The following is a 20,993-nucleotide window of genomic DNA, read 5'->3' on the forward strand; positions in this document are numbered from 1 at the left end:
TGCTGGAGTGATTTTAGTTTCCATTTAGAGACAAGATAGCCTTTCAAGACTTCTAGATTTATATAGGTGGATCCATTCCAGCTTCCCACGTTGCTCACTTCTGAGGGTTTAGTTCCTGTTTCTATCTGAGCATAAATACACTCATTTATTTATATACCAATCCCGAAACAATCTTTTAGTGTCTAATTACTTCTCCAGCTTTGCATTCCCTCTTCATTGGTAATTTTCCTTTCATTCTTTCAAAAATGGCCATGTATTTTAAATTATTATTTGTTTTCTTTTCTGTAACATTTCCATATGCTTATAGTTGGGGAGTTGGGGTATTCAAGGTCAGCTGAATTCTTCATATTGGCCAGAAATAAACATTAAATTTCAAAATGAATTTGTTCTCAATGTGGCATATATACAGCTATTCAGAAAGAAAAGATAACAGATGAAGCGATGAACTATCAGAGATTTTCAGAGGTTACTGGGAAGGAAGAAATTATCAAAGGGAAGTGGGAGATTTGGTTCTTAATTTAACCTTTTTTTCTTCTTGGCATAGGCATGGAAAAAAATCATGTTATTTTACCAAGAATGTCTGTTTCATATGTTTCAGAACCTTATTTGGAGCCCTTCATTTGCACCTTGGAGGAGCATCTGAGGGTCCAGCTGGCACTGGGAAGACTGAAACTATCAAGGATTTAGCAAAAGCTGTAGCCAAGCAATGTGTTGTTTTCAACTGCTGTGATGGGTTGGATTATTTGGCTTTGGGAAAACTCTTTAAGGTTTGAATCGACTCCTCATTTCTTTACAACACGATAACTGATCAGAGATGGTTATTTATGATTAAACATAATTGAATACAAGTAAAAGATTTATTGTAGCTTAAGTAAAGGTAAAACTTGAAGTACTATCTAAGTCATTCTTACAGGAAATAAGGTTATAGCAAAACCCTATTTGTGGAGAATCTCTACTTTCCTCTTCAGTCCCTACTGTAACAAGTCATTATTACTGGTTGGAGTAAGTGGTGTCCCTTAAATACGTTGGAGCAGATAAGAATTTGAGAACTATTGTATCATGTAAAGGTTGTGGGATTCTAAAGACATCTTTAACCTGTAGATCTTGTTATTGAGAAGTTATTCTGAGTCAGTAACTTATTTTTATAGACATATTTTAATCACTTTTGGTGAACTTGAAATATTTGTTTTATTTGTTTTTATTTTTTTAATTATTTTTATATATTATAGATGTACATATTTTCAGGTTACATGTGATAATTTAATACAGTCATATAATTTGTCAAGATCAAATCAGTGTATTTTTTTTTTAAATTCTAAGTTAGATTCCTACTTTTTGGGTCCATGAGCTTCAAAAGGTGGAATTAAAGATACCAAATCCTTGCCTATAATCCTATAAACATCTGATCATTTTAGCAGCTTGTTGCTATAGCCTATTATTCCTTAAAATGTTAGGTGACACAACTGAACAAAAATTATCCATTTGAAATTATATATGTTTTTCTGTAATTTGGAAAACACATTTTATTTATTTTTATTTTCAATTTTTATTTTAGGTTCCAGGGGTACAGGTACAGGTTTGTTACATGGATAGATTGTGTGTTGTGGGAGTTTGTTTGGTGTACAGATAATCTTGTCATCCAGAGAATCATCATAATAGCCAATACGTAGTTTTTCAATCCTCAACCTCCTCCCACCCTCCACCCTCAAAATGCTCCGGTGTCTTCTGTTCTTTTCTTTGTGTCCATGTATATGCAAAGCATATGTTAAAGATTCTAGAATATTTACTTTTCCAAATTTTCTCCACAAAAAGTTAACATTAAAAAAATATAAACTAACAAAATAAAATATACCAACCCTAACCCATGCAGTAAACTGTTCCCAGCTGGAATATGACCGATCTGGAGTTTAATTACTCTACATTTGTGATGCTGAAACAACTAAAAGTAGAACTTTTAAAAACTCAAAATTATAATTAATGAAATATCAAGAAAACATTTAAATGACCAGTTAACATTTTAACTCATTCTCTGTAATGATTTCCAACCTTGTTGAAATGAGCACTATTCCCAATGGCAAAGATATGGAATCAACCTAAGAGTCCATCAGTGGAGAAATGGATAAAGAAAATGGGGTGTATCTATACAATGAAATACTATTCAGCCATGAAAAAGAATAAAATCATGTCTTTTGCAGCAACATGAGTAGAACTGGAAGTCATTATCTTAAATGAAACAAGTCAGGCACAGAAAGTCAAATACCACATGTTCTCACTCATAAGTGAGTGCTAAGAAATCTGTACACATGGCCATAGAGAGTGGAATGATAGAAACAGAAGGGTGAGAAGGTGGGAGAAGGGTGTGATAAGAGATTACTTAATGGGTGCAATGTATGTTATTCAGCTGACAGATACCACAAAGTGGTATAGATACCAAAATGGTGTGATACCAATGTATGTTATTCAGGTGATAGATACCAAATTGCATAGTGACTTAGTCACTATGCAGTCAATGCATTAACAAAATTGCACACATACTCCATAAATTTGTACAAATAAAAATATATAAATAAAAAATAACAAAACTAAAGAATTCTACATGCAATTTGAATAGCCATTATGTTCTTAAATGTCTAAAGAAATGTCTGGTATATATTGCTCAGTTTTTGAATCTATGTAATGACTTTCTTAATTCTTTTATTTAGAGTCATAAACTTAATAGTATTAAATTTGCTTATTGGTAGGTATTTATTATATAAATAGCTTCTTTGTGTTGGGACTGTGCTGAATAATGGGGGTAGAAAATTAGACATGATTTTTATTATCAAGAATTTCAAAATTTATATAACTGCTTGAATATGTGACTTCCAAAGCATTCTATTATCTGTGATTTATCATTATGCATTGGAGGTCAAAGTCATTTATAGAGTTTTCTCTAATGAAAATGGGCTATTCTTTGATGTGCATAGAGTTTGTGTACAATCCAGTGTGGTTCAGAAGAATGAAATGTATAAAAATCCAAGGTCAGCTGCTATAATCTGTGTGGCTTTGTGGTAATTATTTAACATCTCATATGGTATAGCCTTAGTGTCCTTGCATAAAATATACATACATAGTGCTATGAGTCACGGTTGGCACATACAGTGTACTCAATGAAACACATGCACATGTGTACGCACATGTGCATACACACCCACAGTCTATAAAATGTATGTTCAGTACATATTTGTTGAATCATTTGATGTTTTTAAAGGTAAATCTGAATTTGGATGAAGCTACTCATGCTTGATTTTCCAGTTTTTCCTTATGATCAAATGGCATATATCTGTGAGGTAGCTGTGGGTTAGGACTGCAAACCAGGTCCTTAAACTATGGTAGTGGCTATTAAGGTGCTCAAACCACAAGGCAATCTCACTGGCAACAGAAGTCATGTTATTTAGATGGTTATTACAACCTATGCTACAAAATTCATATGGAGTAAGCAAATAAAATCAACTTGTCAACAGAAAGCAGGAAAGACTTTGAAATTATAGTTGTATGTCTAAAAGCTAAAAAAAAAAAAAAAAAAAACAGAAAGGAGAAAAATGTTAATTGGAAAATTTTCCAGTTGATCAAACTCTTTTATTTATACAGAATAATGAATTGGTAATGAAAAAATCCGCTGTCTTTAAAGATAAAGGCAAATAAGCAATTTCCTTGATAGGATATTAAATCCTTGAAGAGATCAGGTGAAAATACAACATTTCAATGCAATATTGAATCAGATAAAGTCAAAAATTTTCATTACTCTTTTCTCATAGGGACTGTTATCTTGTGGAGCCTGGGCTTGCTTTGATGAGATTAACAGAATTGATTTGGAAGTATTTTCTGTGGTTGCTCAACAAATCCTTACTATCCAAAGAGGTAATGGACTAGTTTGTCTTTGCATTATGTGAAAATAAAAGAAATATGGGAGGTAATGAATGGCACAGCTCACATTCATATGTGGTATTACTAAGTCATTTCATTCCTGATTACCTACAGGTATTAATGCAGGTGCTGACATACTGATGTTTGAAGGAACTGAACTAAAACTTGACCCCACATGTGCTGTCTTTATAACAATGAACCCTGGGTACGCTGGGCGATCAGAACTGCCAGATAACCTGAAGGTATGGAGGGAGTACTTATATAATCTATTTCCTTTCTATAATTTATAAAGTTAATATATGAAAAGGGCCGGGCATGCTGGCTCACACCTGTAATCCTAGCACTTTGAGAGGACGAGATGGGAGGATCACTTGAACTCAGGTGTTTGAGACCAGCCTGGGCATAGTGAGACCTTTGAGACCTTGTCTTTTAACAGAAAAGAAAGAAAAAATATTTTAAAAGTGTGTGTGTGTGTGTGTGTGTGTGTGTAAGTGTATAGAATATACTGTCCTTGAGTATATGTAAAATATTTGGTTTTAGTTATCAAAGTATTTTAGAAAATTGTTTAAGAAAATAATTTTTAAAGCTTTGAGTATCTTTACAAAGTATATCCACACCAGGAGCAATTTCCAAAATACTTATTTTTAAAATAGTGCTAATTATGAAAAATTAAAAAATATACTAAGGGTGTACCCATTCTACTCCTTACTATATATTGTATCCTGCTAATTTTAAGAGCCTTTTTTACAATGTTGGAAGCACACTATTGTGTATGCTGGGTGGGTTTTTTTCACGTTAATATTATGACATGAGCATGTTCCCATCTTTATAGCATGATTCAAACTGTTAGTAAATTTACTGAACTGTATCTTACTTTTGGACATTCAGTTTGCCTTCAGTTTTCCTGCATTATAAATAATATCACAATGAGTAGTCTTTACTGAAGGCTTTTCTCTATTTTGAAATATTTCTTTAATGGAGTCATAGGACTAAGATATATGTTGCTAACTTGTGCTCCAAGACAGGTTGAAATGATTTTCATCCCACTTTTCATTGACACTCAGCATTAATTTTTTAATAAGAAAGAACAAAACAGTTTCTTGAATTGACCAGACTTTACTTAAAAAAAAAAAACACTCTTTTCTTTATTAGTAAAATATGACATTTTCTCCATATTTTTGTTAGCGATTTTATATCCTTTTCTGATGAATTGCATATTTATGGCACATATACAGAGAGCAATGTTGAGGAATAATGCAGTAGTATTGTGGATCCAAAACCAAATCTCCTGACTAAATCCTATTACTTCCACATTTCACATGCTTCCCAGTCTAAATAAGCAGTTTTTCTTTTCCACACACACACACACAAAAACCATGATATGACTAATTGCTGCCAAGTGTTTTTGTATTTCCATTTCCTGCCCCTTTATACATTGCGTTATGTTTTAGTATTTTGCCTTAGTGAAGAAAGACATGATTAACAAATGAAAAATGATAAATCCTCTTCTATCTAAGAAGCATTTTACAAGTTTTCTTTGGGATTTTCTTTTGGAAAGTTTTTTTTTTTTTTGGTAGCAGTTCTTTTATTTGTTCACTATGTTATTCTTTTAGGTAGGATCAATCTGAATACATAAATTTGCAAAGGTAGGAAAGGCAAAAATCTGTGAGTAGCTTGTTATAGAAAGCTGGGAGCCATTATTGGTTGAATGTATTCATACCCTCTGCAAACTTTTCCACAGTTTTATTTACTGTGCAAGTTGAAACATTGCTAAGATATTCACCTGGTAGTTCTTGGCAGTAACGTATTTTCTTTCTACATGAGGCCAAAAGCTGTTCTCAGATTCTGATAGTTTTTCCTATTGTGCAGCTTTCTTGGTTCAAGCTTCTACAAAGCATCTGTTTTCAGGTATCTATGGAAATACCTAACAAGACTGAAATGAAAGCATTGTATATTCCTAAAAAAACATAATAATAATAGCCTGATGGGGCCCAGAAAGTATCATTACCAGTCTTCAGAATCATTCTCAAAAACTCCCTCTTCTTTACCAGGTGATTCAGTCACCAAGCCCAGGGTTTCTGTTTCACATAAACCCTATAATCTCTGCTGCACTGGCCTGGTTCCCCTGCCACACCTTGCTGCTCCCTGCCTTCTGTCTTCTCCTGTGAGTCTTATTGCAATAGTTCACTTGTCATTAATTTCTTCTCTATTGAAATTCAGTATAATGAATTCCCCATTACTGTGCTGTCATTGTTATCTATCAAAATAAATCTAATCATATAATCTTCAACTTTAAAAAACTGCTGGGCTTTTCTTCTTTGCCCATGGTCTAAAGTTCAGATTTCTCAGTACAGTCTACAAGAGCCTTGGCATGAGGACTCAGTTGCATCTGTCCTGCCATTTCCCTGTATCTGTCTGTTACACTGGGCCTCAATAACCTCTGGGGGTCCCTTGCTTTTCTACATGCTGTTTTCTTTCTCTCAAGTGCTCTGCTAGGCCACCACTTTCCTGTCTGACAAATTCATACTCATCCTTTAAACAAGCAGAGAACAGTAAACATACACAGTTCACATCTGACCTCCTGGGTGAACTCCCTGGACTTGGCTGAGGTTTATAGCTGGATCCTATCATGTGCATGTCCATGGGTTCTTCAGAAACTCCTCCATTAGTTATCTCTACTTGTAATTCTTCAGGGACTCCTCCATTAAGTATCTCTACTTGTAATTTCTGAGGTTTCAGTGATGGATTCTGTTTCTCCAGTTGTCATTGCCCTCTCTCCACCTAGATCTCTGTGGTGAATTCTGTGTTAACTTCGCTGTTGAAGAGCTCTCACTCTGCCAGGAGGTATGTAGGGCGGGACTTAAATAGCTTTAGCGTGGCCCTTCTTTGTCATGTACCACTCATAAATCTTTTGTCCCAGCATACCGTGGGTATTAATTCTGCTACCACAGGTCACTATCCTTTTTCAGTCATTAGGCAGGTTCCAGTCCGTATCTCCCAAAATGCAGGAATATCTACCAAGCTCTTTTGAAACTTGAATGTAGTGAGGAGGGTTATGGGCACTCAGCATAACAACAGCTCCCTTCAAAGGAAATATTTTCACAACTCCTTCCTCTTTCTTTTCTCTCTCAAATATTTTGTACTATACAAGTAGATGAGAGGGTTCAAGGTTGTAGACATTTCTGTTGTAAATTTTGTGTATTGAAAAGATCATACTCACGTTAGTAACTGATGTATCATATCATGCAGAAAGAGTCCCATTTTGACATCCCGTTACATTTAGACAAAACCTACATAATAAAGCAATTTCTTAAATACATCTTCACTTTAGAGAAGCTGTATTTTAGATTTAAACTATTCTGAAGACTTAGTACTTAATGATCATTTTAGAATAGTTTGTTAGAAGCCGTGGTAAAATAGACACATTCTAGATTTCCTAATGTCACAGAGCCAGTAAAGTGATACATAGCTTTCCAGAGGATATGTAGGATGAAACACTAATAGTATTGAGGGGTAAAAAACAAAGTAGATCCTCAATCCTCCATTTCATTTAATTAAAATCAAGCGTGTTCCTGAACAGATCAACATATTTTTAAAAATCAATTTGCAGTTTCTTAAAAATAAATGGTAGGAAGTTATTGCTTGAATTTTTTTGTTGTACCAACAAGCAGTCTTTTGAAAACGTGCTCCAGGAAGTTTATACATTTCCTTACGTACTGCCCTCCTTCTTCTATCAATAGAGCAGAAGCAATAGAAAAACTATTCTCGATCATTTATTTTTGCTGAGATAAACATGAAGATTATATTCACATGGATTACATGCACTGGAATTGACTCAAGTCTTGGCATGTTACCTGGATCTGTACCCTGTTTGTTTTCACACTCAGCAAACTATATCATTGGTTAAGCTAGAATCCAATTTAATTTTTTTTAACAAAGCACTAAATTATCTTCAAACTTACTACTATTTCTGGTACATCAAAAATCAAACCACATTATATCTATATGTTGTACAACCTGTTTGAGAATCAGTGATTTAGACTTGAAAAAATGTTTCAATCAGGTTGCTTTTCATTGTGTTAAGTATTATTGTTTAATAGTTGGTAGAGGACGCCTAATAAATGGAATATCATGATACTCCTTGACACTTCTTTACTTCACTTTATTTTTTGTTCTGTTAGTCAGAAATATGTCTGCTTCATCATTTTCACAATCATATTGCTAACAGTGCTAAGAGGTGAATAGGATATTTGTGAAATACCTAGGGCAGTCAGAGGGAAACCCACAACACACAGTCCTGGATGTTGACCCCAAACTAGTAGTAATTTGTGCTATTGTAGAAAGACTATCACCCTATCCTAGCCATTGACTGGCTGACTGATTTGCTAATTCAGTCATTGTCTCTTTTATTCATTAAAAAAGCAGTTGTTGAGAATACGCCCTTTTAAAGAGATACCACCTGTGTAGCAATTCTCATGCTCTTTTTTTCCCTCACGTGTGTAGTAGTTAGAACATTTACTTAAGCTTTTCGATTTCAAGTTATTTGCTCGAGTTATTTTTTTTAAACATTTTACTCTTTCCATTCTCTAATGGTAACCTTATTGATAAAATAGTGGTACTATGGCCTCTAACTACTAACTGACACAACAGATTAGAAGAATCTTACTTGATATAGATCATTTAAGCAAGATGTTTTTATTTTCTATTTACTTTGAGTTTTTGGTAATTCAACTAATTCCCAGAATGCATTTATGAACTATCTGACTATGATTGTCATTCACTAGAAGAGCTTCTTTTTTCCCCTAGAATACTATTGTTTTACGTATTTTGCACAAGAAAGTCATGTTTTAATACATGAGCTATTAAAGTGAGTCCTCATACATACTAATATTCTACACCTAAATTTTCTTACTTATTCTTTTAAAATATATTGTTTTCTATGTACTTGCCATCATAGCATCATATAACCTCAGTATTTTAAATATCATGAGAAAATGTTATCTTTACAATTTGTAAAATTGATTTATGTCTAATAATCTTTACTTATTTCTAGTTTTCTTTGTTATGCTTGCTAAAAGACTGACATTGTGACTTCAGATTCAAAAAAGTTAAGCGTATTTCAAAATGGATCGTTTATCTAACATTAACATAATCTTGTTATTAGAGCTTACCTGGTAAATCCTAGATTATGTAATTAAGTAGATCCTGTACAGCCTCACTTGAAGCCCAGTCTCCCAACATGGGGACACTCAGCAGTCCAGATGAGAAACCCAGCTTTTGAACATCCTGGGAGAGTCTGAGGTTCTGTAACGTGTTGCTTCCCATGAGGAATGTAATGTAATTGAAATTGAACACATAGATGAAAAAGAATTGATACAAAAAGCTAATGATATATTTACTATATAACCACAACTGGAAATTTATTTTTAAAGTTGCTTTTTATCTATATGATTTGAACATTAAAATTTAGTTTTTCAGAAGACAGAAATTCATCTATTTACTTTTTAAACTTTCAGGTCAATGTTTTTTTTATTGAGGTATGATTGACAAACATCACACATATTTAAGGTATATAATGTGATGTTTTGATGTACATATGCATTGCATAACAATATCACTAATCAAGCTAATCAACTTCTCCGCCACCTCGCATATATACTTTTTCTGTTTTTTCTGTTGTTAACACTTACGATCTACTCTCTTAGCAAATTTTGAGAATATAATACATTATTATTAATAGACTATGAACATTAAAATTTAATACTATTGTAGAAACGGTATAAAGTCATAACATGAAATAAAGAACATGATTATCTTTATGATGGTCTTTTTATTTTAATTTTCTAACCTCTTTATATATTATTGCCTTTTAAATTTTTAATTGACATATAATAATTATATATACTTATGGAGTAGAGAGTGATACTTTGATGCATGTAAACCATGTATAATGATCAAATTAGGGTATAGTGTATCACCTCAAATATTTATCATTTCTTTGTGTTGGAAACATTCCAATTTTTCTCTTTTAGCTATTTAAAAATATAGAATAAATTATTTTTAACTATAATCACATCACAGTGGTAAGAGCACTAGAATTTATTCTTTTATGTACCTGAAATTTTGTATTTGTTAACCAGCCTCTCCTGATTGCCCACCTCACCTTTCCTAGCCTCCAGTTACCACTATTTTATTCTTTACTTCTATGAGATAAACTTTTTTAGCTTCCACATATTAGTAAGAACCTGTGGTATTTGTCTTTCCCAGCCTGGCTTATTTTACAATGCTTCTTTAAAAATTACCTTTTCTACGTACCTATAGGCTCTGTTTCGGACAGTAGCAATGATGGTGCCTGACTATGCTATGATTGCTGAAATAGTCTGTACTCCTGTGGGTTTGTTACTGCTCGGCCACTGTCTGTAAAAATTGTGGCTACGTATCACTTGTGTTCAGAGCAGTTGTCATCTCAACATCACTACGACTATGGAATGAGAGCTGTGAAGTCAGTGCTTAGTGCTGCCGAGAATCTGAAGGTAGAGAACACAAATATTTCTTACTTGTCAATTTCCTATTTGTAAATTTCCAGCCTAATGGGTCTTCACAGAGTTCCAATAACTTGTTGGTTTCATTAATTGATTGAAAAAATCAATTTTTACACCAAAAATGTATTATTTTATACACATGAAAAATGAAATTTTATAATGATTCGTAAAATCTTACATATATAATTCTTAGTGAGTTTTGTTTCATTAACAGGGTACTACCAAGGAATAAAATTGCTTACTCCCGAGAAATGTTTTGAGTGCTCTCAGTCTATATAAAAAATACAGCATTAAAGGAAATAAGTATAATTAATAAATATACACAAAAGACGCTAAACATTGTCTCTTATTATAATTACACAGTTGCAGCCAACTGTAAACTAGCAGTAATAAATTTGTAGTAGGATGTTTACCTTCAAAATGGTCTAAATTGAAACTGTAATATGTGAAAACCCAAATACTTTAAGCTTTGGTTGACTTTTCATTGAAAGTATTTTGTAGAACCATGAAATGTAACTGTACATTAGTTCGTTCTTTATGGAATCAAGATAGGGTTTGCTTAATAGCAAAATGCAAAATGTGACTTTGGAGTTTGCAAAATTTTCACATTCATGATTTGTAGAAGACACAGATTTTATATTATATCCTATGTGATTAAGAACAATAGCATGCATTTTATATTCCATAATAATGTTATTCAAGAATTCTGATATATCGTGGTGATATTCTATTTCACATTAACCTGATGTAACTTCAAGTCATTGTTTTTTGTAATAAACAAAAGAGACTAGAAACAACAATTTGTATCACGTTGGCATGTCAGGATTAGACCGTGGTCAGATAAAGGGAAGGATAATGCATGGTCCTCGTGTATGTCATCACTGAAATCTTGACTATGGAATTGAGCTATTAAAGTTATGCAGCTAATGAATCCTGCAAATGAATCCTGTCATTCTTTGTCAAAGGTAATACAGATTGTCAATGTTTTGGCCTGAGTATTTTGAAGTTTGTTTCTATTATAGCAAGAAACAATTTAAACATTTGCTTCAAAATAACAGCCTCTCAAAGAACAAAAGAGACTTCTGACACTTCATAATTTATATGCAGTTAGATTGATCGAAAAACAAAATCCAGGTGAACAGGACATGCTCTGAAATTCAGAGACTGATTCTGACTGCCAGGCATCATATACTTTGTAAGGCTGAAGCTAATTAAGTAGGAACATGACATTTATTAGGCAGAGAGATTCTAGAGAAAAGGGAGAGGGTTCTAGAAAATTATATGCATGGTGGTAGGAGAAGCTTTGGAGTGAGATGTTGATTAATGTAGTGAAGTTGGAAGAAATAATTCTGAGATCGGATTTTTGTTAATTCATGTGAACGTTATTATAGGTATGAGTAACATATTCAGAGTTCAACTAGACTTGTAAACTTTGGGTATACCACAAGTGTTTGGGAATTTAATGTGAGTTCTTTTTTTTAAAATTAATTAATTAATTTTGAGACAGAGTCTTGCTCTGTTGCCATGCTGGAGCCCAATGGCACGATCTTGGCTCACTGCAACTTCCACCTCCCAGGTTCAAGTCATTCTCCTGCCTCAGTCTCCCAAGGAGCTGGGACTACAGGCGGGTGCTGCCACACCCAGCTAATTTTTGTATTTTTAGTAGAGACGGGGTTTCACCATGTTGGCCAGGATGGTCTCGATCTCTTGACCTTGTGATCCACCCACCTCAGCCTCCCAAAGTGCTGGGATAATAGGCATGAGCCACCATGCCCAGCGGAGTTTCCTTAAGCACAATTTATTAAACTAACTTAGCAGGTGACCAGCCCTCTCCACTCTCTCTGTGAAACTTGCTAACACGTGTCATTCTGGGCCTGCAGCCAGCAGCATCCCCTGTTCTGCCCTTCCACTTCGGCTTCTGTCAGATGAGCTGCATTCCTTACTCAGAGCTGGTTTGCTTGTTTTTGAACCTTTTTGAAGCCACTTAGACATGTTACTGTTATTATGTCATCTAACGGCATGGTGGGGAAACTGATGATATAAGCATAAAAAGAGGATATTTTTTTCTGTGAAAACTAAATTCATGTTTAAGAAAGATCAATAAAGATGAAATGCTAAAACTTTGACTAAGATGTGGATGAGAAATGTGTATAAAACTGAAGAAAAATTTAAAAACTTATCAGGATGATATACTTAAATTGTATTACAATTATTTTTGAGGAGCATTAGCCCCTTTAAAAAACAAAAACAGAACACAACAAGATAGAGTAGATGATGTATTGTTGATGTGGCTTTTGGAAAAAAAAAAAAGTGCATAACTCTATGCTCAGAGAAAAGGCCTTGGCATCAGAATATGGGCAAATGAGTGAATGTTTATGTTTTAAATTTTAATGCATCTTTCCAAAATGATTGCCCACTGTTAGTAATTTTCATTTGACCAATCTACTGCTAGTTGTGAATATATATAGAGAACAAGCAAGCTCTACCCAAATACAAGGGACAGCAGCTGCCAAACTGTATTTAATTCATGTTAATACCTCTTTAGCATAGCTGTGAAAGGGAAGTAGTTTAAATATGTTTTTATTATAAACTAGTAAAAAAATGCAACAAGTTTAAATGTCAGTTTCTAAAATTAATACAATATAATGAAAGAAGAGCAACATTTTTGCATTTGTTTAAATTGTGTACAGGGTCTGTATGTATGTGTGTGAACACGAAGGGGGTGGGTGCTGTTAGCAGATGCAGATATCATCATGAGTGTGTTTTTTTTTTAGCTGAAATATCCAAATGAAAATGAAGAAATTTTGCTGCTTAGATCTATCATTGATGTAAATCTGCCAAAATTTTTATCCCATGATTTACCACTCTTTGAGGTAAGAACATTCATTATCCCAGTGTATCATAACTCTCATAATAAAGAATTTATCAAACGTCTAAGGTTGTGAAGCTCCCACTATGGAAAACAATGACACAGTACAGAGAAACATGGATAATTCCATATTTTATTTGAAGTATGGTTAGCTAGCTTTGTCACTTTGATAATTTTCAACAACTTGGGATTTTTAAATAGTACTTTAAAGTTTGTTACTGAAGAATATAATAAGCACACAAAAGTTACAAAATATTTGCATATAAATTCCACTAGAATGTAGGCTCCATAAAGAAAAATAATTGGCCCAACTGAATCCCTAGGACAATATAGATATAGTAAATGTCTGTTCGACATGGTAAATGTTTGTTCAACTAATGACTGAAGAAATAAATATGTTAATTTCCTTAAAAGAATGAGATGACTTTTATGAAATTTTCATGGTAACATAAGAACTAAGCCTTATCTTGTTATAATTTAAGATGAGGTTATGATTAATTGAGAGGAAGTATTAGAATAATGGTTAAAGTTTTCATAATATTGTTCGGTGTCATTCTTTTCCTCTTCCCCATACCAGGTAGAAGTCAGAAGGGTAGTGAGCTCCTTCTAAATGTTAGATGTTGGACTAATTTGCGTTGTCTTGGAATCAGGCAGTTCGCTTGCAGTATGCTACATATTTCCAGATTCAGGGGTCTAGTTTCATTCTTCTGCATGTAGTTACCTAGTTTTCCCAGCACTGAAGATGCTGTTATGTCATAGGGAAGGGGAGAAGAGATGCTGCTGCTAGTATTGTCCCGTGTCATTGGCTACTGATGGCAACCATGTCTCATCATTCTGAAAAGTGCTATACTTAGTATTTAAAGTTGAGCTTTGCTTAGTATTTAGAGTTAACATGCAGATATATTATGGAGCAAATCAACAAGGAAAGAGTTCAAATTTTCTCCCTAAAGTTTTCCCTCTATTTGTTCAGTACTAGTGCACTAAACAGATTTTCTAGGAGTAAAACCTATATTTATTTTCAGAATATGGAAATACACTTTGCTAGATGTGTTGTCATGCAGTCTTATATTAATTCAGTGAACATGTATTAAGCAGTGTTTCTCAACTGGAGCATAAATTAGCACTTTTAGTTGGGACCATTTCTTTTTTTTTGCAAAGCTGCCACATGCATGCAGGGCATTTGGAATCCCTTCCCCTACTTTCCCGATGGCCTGTGCAGATACCTAAAGACGTCTTTCATAGTGACAAGCAGAAGAATGCCTTTACATATTTTAAATTCTCTACCTGGTAGGAGAGTGAGGGAGTAAGGGGTTCTGGTCTTGCGTGAGAGCCCTTGTATGGCAAATATGTTCTGGGTTTGTCTGCTTCTTTCAGGGTTGTATATAAACAATTTAAACAATCTGAAAAGAGATTTTGGTTAATTAACAAATGCTATGCCCCTAATATGGACCAGGTACCATTCTGGGTGCTTTACAAATTGTAATTTATTTAATGTTCCAAATGACCCAGTGGGGTAGGTGCTATCATTATTCCTGTTTTATAGGTGATGTAGCTAAGGCACAAAGATGATAAGTCAATTATATTTATGGCAAGTACACGAGGGAACTGGGATTCTAACCCAGAGAGCTGTTAGACACTCTGCCGCCTTGCCTTTTTGTCTCCTTTGCCCCAAGGAAAATTACTGCTTTGATAAACTGGGATAAATTTCTTCATAAGAGCATTTAAAGAATTAAATGTAGGAGTAATTAAACTGGTAACTCATAAATTCTAAAGTATGACTTGAGTATACACTTTCACATTAAGCACTTCTAAAATTTCACTTTTACTTTCAGACTAAAAAGAATAGTCATTTCTAATATAAGTTGCAATAATATTTATAAAGTAATCTTACCAGTTTATAAAGGTAAGCTCCTTAGACCTTTCAATTAACTTTATATATTCATATATACTAAATACAAAGTTATAATCCTTTCCAAGTGTACATTATATGATTGTACTAGTGTCCTAAGTTTACCATTAAAAGTATCACAAACTTAAGGCATAAGACAGCTTATTTATCTCTCGCAGTTCTGGAAGCTAGAAGTCCAAAATCAAAGTGTGAGGAGGCCATGCTGCCTCTGAAAGCTCTAGCAGAGAATCCTTCCTTGCTCCTTCCTAGCTTCTGGTGGCTCCCTGAAATCCTGGATATTGGTTGGCTTGTACCTGCTTCACTGCACTCTCCACCTCCATCATCACATGGCTGTCTTTCCTGTTTCTCTGTGTCTCTGTATCTGAATCTCCCTTTCCTTTTGCTTATACATATGCCAGGTACAGGTTTAGAGTCCACCCTAATCCAGAATGACATCATCTTGACTAATTACAATTGTAAAAACTGTATTTTCACATGAGGTCACATTCAGAGGTTCTGGGTGGACAAGATATTTTAGGGGACAGTGTTCAACTCACTATAATATATTCACTAAACTACTTTTGAACTAATTTTTATATATGCTTGGGGTGTGGATTAAAGTTAATGATTTTATCATGGCTAGTTACTCTAGTATCATTTGCTGAAAAGACACTTTTCCACCGGGAATTGCCTTTGCGTCTTTATTGAGAATCAGTTGTTTACACATGGATGGGTCTATTTCTGGACTCCCTATTCTGTTCCTTTGATATATTTGTTATCTTTATGTCCATACAACACTGTGTTTAAAATAGGCCTTGAAACCAGATAATGTTAGGTTTCCAACTATTTTATTTATTTTTTTACTTGTGTGTTTTTACTGATTTGTAATACATGTACGTATTTTGGGGGTACCTGTGATAATTTAATACATTCATATAATTTGTAAAGATCAAATCAATATACTTGGACTGTCCATCACCTTAAATACTACTCTTTTCATTATGCTAGAAACATTCAAATTATTCTCTCCTAGCTATTTTGAAAGGCACAATAGATTATTATTGTAAACTGTAGTCACCTTACTGATCTGTTGAACACTAGATCTTATTTCTTCTATACTACTGCATATTTGTATCCATTAATCAACTTCTGTATTTCCTGCCTTCTCCCTACCTTTCTTGCCTTTGGTAACCACCAATCTACTCTGTCATCATGAGATCTACTTTGTTAGCATCCACATATAAGTGAGAACATGTGACATATGTCTTTCTGTGCTTGACTTACTTCACTTAACACAATGACCTACCATTCCGTTCATGTTGCTACAAATACAAAATTTCATTCTTTTTATGGCTTAATAATATTCCATTGTGTATATATGCCACATATTGATTAGTGTTTAAGTTGATTCTATATTTTGGCTATTGTGAATACAGCTGTAATAAACATGGGAGTGCAGATATCTCTTTGATACATTGATTTCCTTTTGTTGTATATATACCCAGTTGTGGAATTGCTGGATCATATGGAAATTCTATTTTTAGTATATTAAGGAAACTCCATACTGTTTTCCATAGTGGTTATATTAATTTACATGCCTACCACAGTGTACAAGTTTATTACCTGTCTTTTTATAAAAGCCATTTTAGCTGGGGTGAGATGATATCTCCTTGTGGCTTTGATTTGATTTTGTGTATAGTGAGATATAGGGGTCTAGTTTTACTCTTCTCCACATAGTTGTCCAGTTTTCTCAGCATCATTTATTGAAGTGACTATGTTTTTTCCATTGTGTTTTCTTGGTGTTGTTGTCAAAGATAAATTGGCTGTAAATGCATGAGTTTATATCTGGATTCTCTATTCTGTTCCATCGGTCTATGTGTCTGTTTTTATGTCATTGTTGTGCTCATTTGGTTGCAGTAGCTTTGTAGTAAATTTTGAAGTCAGATAGTATGATGCCTTCAGCTTTGTTCTTTTTGCTCAGTATTGCTTTGGCTAATGGGGTTTTTGTGTGTGTGGTTCCATATATATTTTAGAATTTTTTTGTATTTCTATGAAAAATGTCCCTGGTATTTTTATGGGGATTGCATTGAATCTATGAATTACTTTGAGTAAATTGTCATTTTAACAGTATTAATTTTTCCAGGCCAGGCACGGTGGCTCACACCTGTAATCCCAGCACTTTGGGAGGCTAGGGTGGCTGGGTCACCTGAGGTCAGGAGTTCTAGACCAGCCTGGCTAACATGGCAAAACCCTGTCTCTCCTAAAAATACAAAATTTATCCAGGTGTAGTGATGTGTGCTTGTAGTCCCAGCTACTCAGAGGCTGAGGCAGGAGAAGGGCTTGAACCTAGAAGGCGGAGGTTGCAGTGAGCCAGATCGCACCACTGCACTCCTCCCTGGGCAACAGAGCAACACTCCATCTTGAAAACAAAAACCAAAAAATAAAAACAATAACACCAATATTCTTCCAGTCTATGAGCATGAAATATCTTTCCATTTTTTGTGTGTCCTCTTGAGTTTCTTTCATCTGATGATGAAACCTTGTACAGATGTTTGACTTTGGTTAAATTGATTCATTGGTATTTTATATTCCTTGTAGCTATTGTAGATGGGATTGCTTTCTTAATTTCTTCTATTCAGATTTCTTGCTGTTGGCATATATAAATGCTACAGATTTTTGTATGTTGACTTTGTATACTGAAACTTTACAGAATTCATTTATCAGTTCTAACAGTTTTCCGGTGGCATCTTTGTTTTTTTAAATCTGAGGTGTCATCTGTGAACGATGCTAATTTGACTTCTACCTTTCCAATTTGGATGCCTTTTCTTTCTTTTTTTTTTTCTTGGTCCAAATTCATTTATTAAGTCAAGTATATATATTTTTTATTGCACTTTAGGTTCTGGGGTACATGTACAGATCATGCAGGATTGTTGCATAGGTACATACATGGCAGGAGGTTTGCTGCCTCCATCCCCCTGTCAACTGTATCTGCATTTCTCCCCATGTTATCCCTCCCCAACCTCCCCACTCTCCACAGTCCCTCCCACAGCCCCCACCAACAGACCCCCGTGTGTGATGCTGCCGTCCCTGTGTCCTTGTGTTCTGATTGTTCAACACCCACCTATGAGTGAGAACATGCGGTGTTTGATTTTCTGTTATTGTGTCAGTTTGCTGAGAATGATGGTTTCCAGATTCATCCATCTCCCTGCAAAGGACACGAATTCATTGTTTTTTATGGCTGTGTAGTATTCCATAGTATATAAGTGCCACATTTTCCTTGTCCAGTCTATCATTGATGGACATTTGGGTTGCTTCCAGGTCTTTGCTGTTGTTAACAGTGCTGCAGTGAACATATGTGTGCATGTGTCTTTATAATAGAATGATTTATAATCCTTTGGGTATATACTCAGTAATGGGATTGCTGGGTCAAATGGAATTTCTATTTCTAGGTCCTGGAGGAATCGCCACACTGTCTTCCACAATGGTTGAACTAATTTACACTCCCACCAACAGTGTAAAAGTGTTCCTATTTCTCCACATCCTCTCCGGCATCTGTTGTCTCAAGATTTTTTGATGATCGCCATTCTAACTGGCATGAGGTGGTATCTCAGTGTGGTTTTGATTTGCATTTCTCTAATGACCAGTGATGAGCATTTTTTCATATGTTTGTTGGCCTCATATATGTCTTCTTTTGAAAAGTGTCTGTTCATATCCTTCACCCACTTTTGAATGGGTTTGTATTTTTTTCTTGTAAATCTGTTTTAGTTCTTTGTAGATTCTGGATATTAGCCCTTTGTCAGATGGGTAGACTGCAAAAAATTTTTTCCCATTCTGTTGGTTGCCGGTTCACTCTAATGATTGTTTCTTTTGCTGTACAGAGAAGATCTTTAGTTTAATTATATCCTATTTGTCTATTTTGGCTTTTGTTGCCATTGCTTTTGATGTTTTAGTCATGAAGTCCTTGCCTATGCCTATGTCCTTGAAGAGGTCCTTTACATCCTTTGTTAGTTGTATTCCTAGGTATTTTATTCTCTTTGTAGCAATTGTGAATGGCAGTTCGTTCTTGATTTGGCTCTCTTTAAGTCTGTTATTGGTGTATAGGAATGCTTGTGATTTCTGCACATTGATTTTGTATCCTGAGACTTTGCTGAAGTTGCTTAACAATTTCAGGAGATTTTGGGCTGAGATGATAGGGTCTTCTAAATATACAATCATGTCGTCTGCAAATAGAGACAATTTGACTTCCTCTCTTCCTAATTAAATACCCTTTATTTCTGTTTCTTGCCTAATTGCTCTAGCTAGAACTTCCAATACTATACTGAATAGGAGTGATGAGAGAGGGCATCCTTGTCTAGTGCCAGATTTCAAAGGGAATGCTTCCAGTTTTTGCCCATTCAGTATGATGTTGGCTGTGGGTTTGTCATAAATAGCTTTTATTATTTTGAGATACATTCCATTGATTACTAGTTTATTGAGAGATTTTAGTATAAAGCGTTGTTGAATTTTGTCAAAGACCTTCTCTGCATCTATTGAGATAATCATGTGATTTTTGTCTTTGATTCTGTTTATGTGGTGGATTATGATTATAGACTAGTGTATGTTGAACCAGCCTTGCATCCCTGGGATGAAGCCTACTTTATCATGATGGATAAGCTTTTTGATGTGCTGTTGCAATTGGTCTGCCAGGATTTTATTGAAAATTTTTGCTTCTGTGTTCATCATGGATATTGGCCTGAAGTTTTCTTTTTTTGTTGAGTCTCTGCCAGGTTTTGGTATCAGGATGATGTTGGTCTTGTAAAATGATTTGGGAAGGATTCCTTCTTTTTGGATTGTTTGCAATAGTTTCAGAAGGAGTGGTACCAACTCCTCTTTGTACGTCTGATAGAATTCATATGTGAACCCATCTGGATGTGGACTTTTTTTGGTTGGTAGGCTATTAATTGCTGCCTCAACTTCAGCCCTTGTTATTGGTCTATCAGGGTTTTGATTTCTTCCTGGTTTAGGCTTAGGAGGGTGCAAGTGTCCAGGAATTTATCCATTTCTTCCAGATTTACTGGTTTATGTGCATAGAGTTGTTTGTAGTAATCTCTGATGGTAGTTTGTATTTCTGTGGAATCAGTGGTGATATCCCCTTTATCATTTTTTATTGCATCTATTTGATTCTTCTCTCTTTTCTTTTTTATTAATCTGGCTAGTGGTCTATTTTGTTGATCTTTTCAAAAAACCAGCTCCTGGATTTATTGATTTTTTGAAGGGTTTTTTGTGTCTCTATCTCCTTCAGTTTTGCTCTGATCGTACTTGTCTCGTCTCTTCTGCTAGATTTTGAGTTTTTTAAATCTTGCTTCTCTAGCTCTTTCAATATTGATGATAGGGTGTTGATTTTAGATCTTTCCTTGCTTCTCATGTGGGCATTTATTACTATAAATTTCCCTCTAGGCCCTGCTTTAGATGTGTCCCAGAGATTCTGGTATGTTGTGTCTTTGTTCTCATTGGTTTTGAAGAACATCTTTATTTCTGCCTTCATTTCATTGTTTATCCAGTCGACATTCAGGAGCGAGATGTTCGGTTTCCATGAAGTTGTTTGGTTTTGAGTGAGTTTCTTAATCCTGAGTTCTAATTTGATTGCACTGTGATCTGAGAGAGTGTTTGTTATGATTTCTGTTCTTTTGCATTTTCTGAGGAGTGATTTACTTCCAATTATGTGGTCAATTTTAGAGTAGATGTCATGTGGTGCTGAGAAGAACCTATATTCTGTGGATTTGAGGTACAGAGTTCTGTAGATGTCTCT

At 34.6% G+C, this 20,993-nt stretch overlaps 1 protein-coding gene across 1 annotated transcript in view; it reads left to right on the forward strand.

The window, feature by feature from the left end:
- Positions 1–20,993, forward strand: part of DNAH7 (dynein axonemal heavy chain 7) — a 260,963-nt gene that overhangs the window by 95,590 nt on the left and 144,380 nt on the right. The window contains 6 exon segments of the mRNA XM_064372762.1: positions 599–767; positions 3,798–3,900; positions 4,021–4,148; positions 10,228–10,282; positions 10,285–10,439; positions 13,223–13,321. Of these exon segments, the coding sequence (XP_064228832.1) occupies positions 599–767; positions 3,798–3,900; positions 4,021–4,148; positions 10,228–10,282; positions 10,285–10,439; positions 13,223–13,321 (709 nt within the window).

Source organism: Aotus nancymaae, unplaced genomic scaffold (genome assembly GCF_030222135.1).
Source record: "Aotus nancymaae isolate 86718 unplaced genomic scaffold, 86718_ANA_hifiasm-v0.15.2.pri h1tg000008l, whole genome shotgun sequence".
NCBI classification, from domain to species: domain Eukaryota; kingdom Metazoa; phylum Chordata; class Mammalia; order Primates; family Aotidae; genus Aotus; species Aotus nancymaae.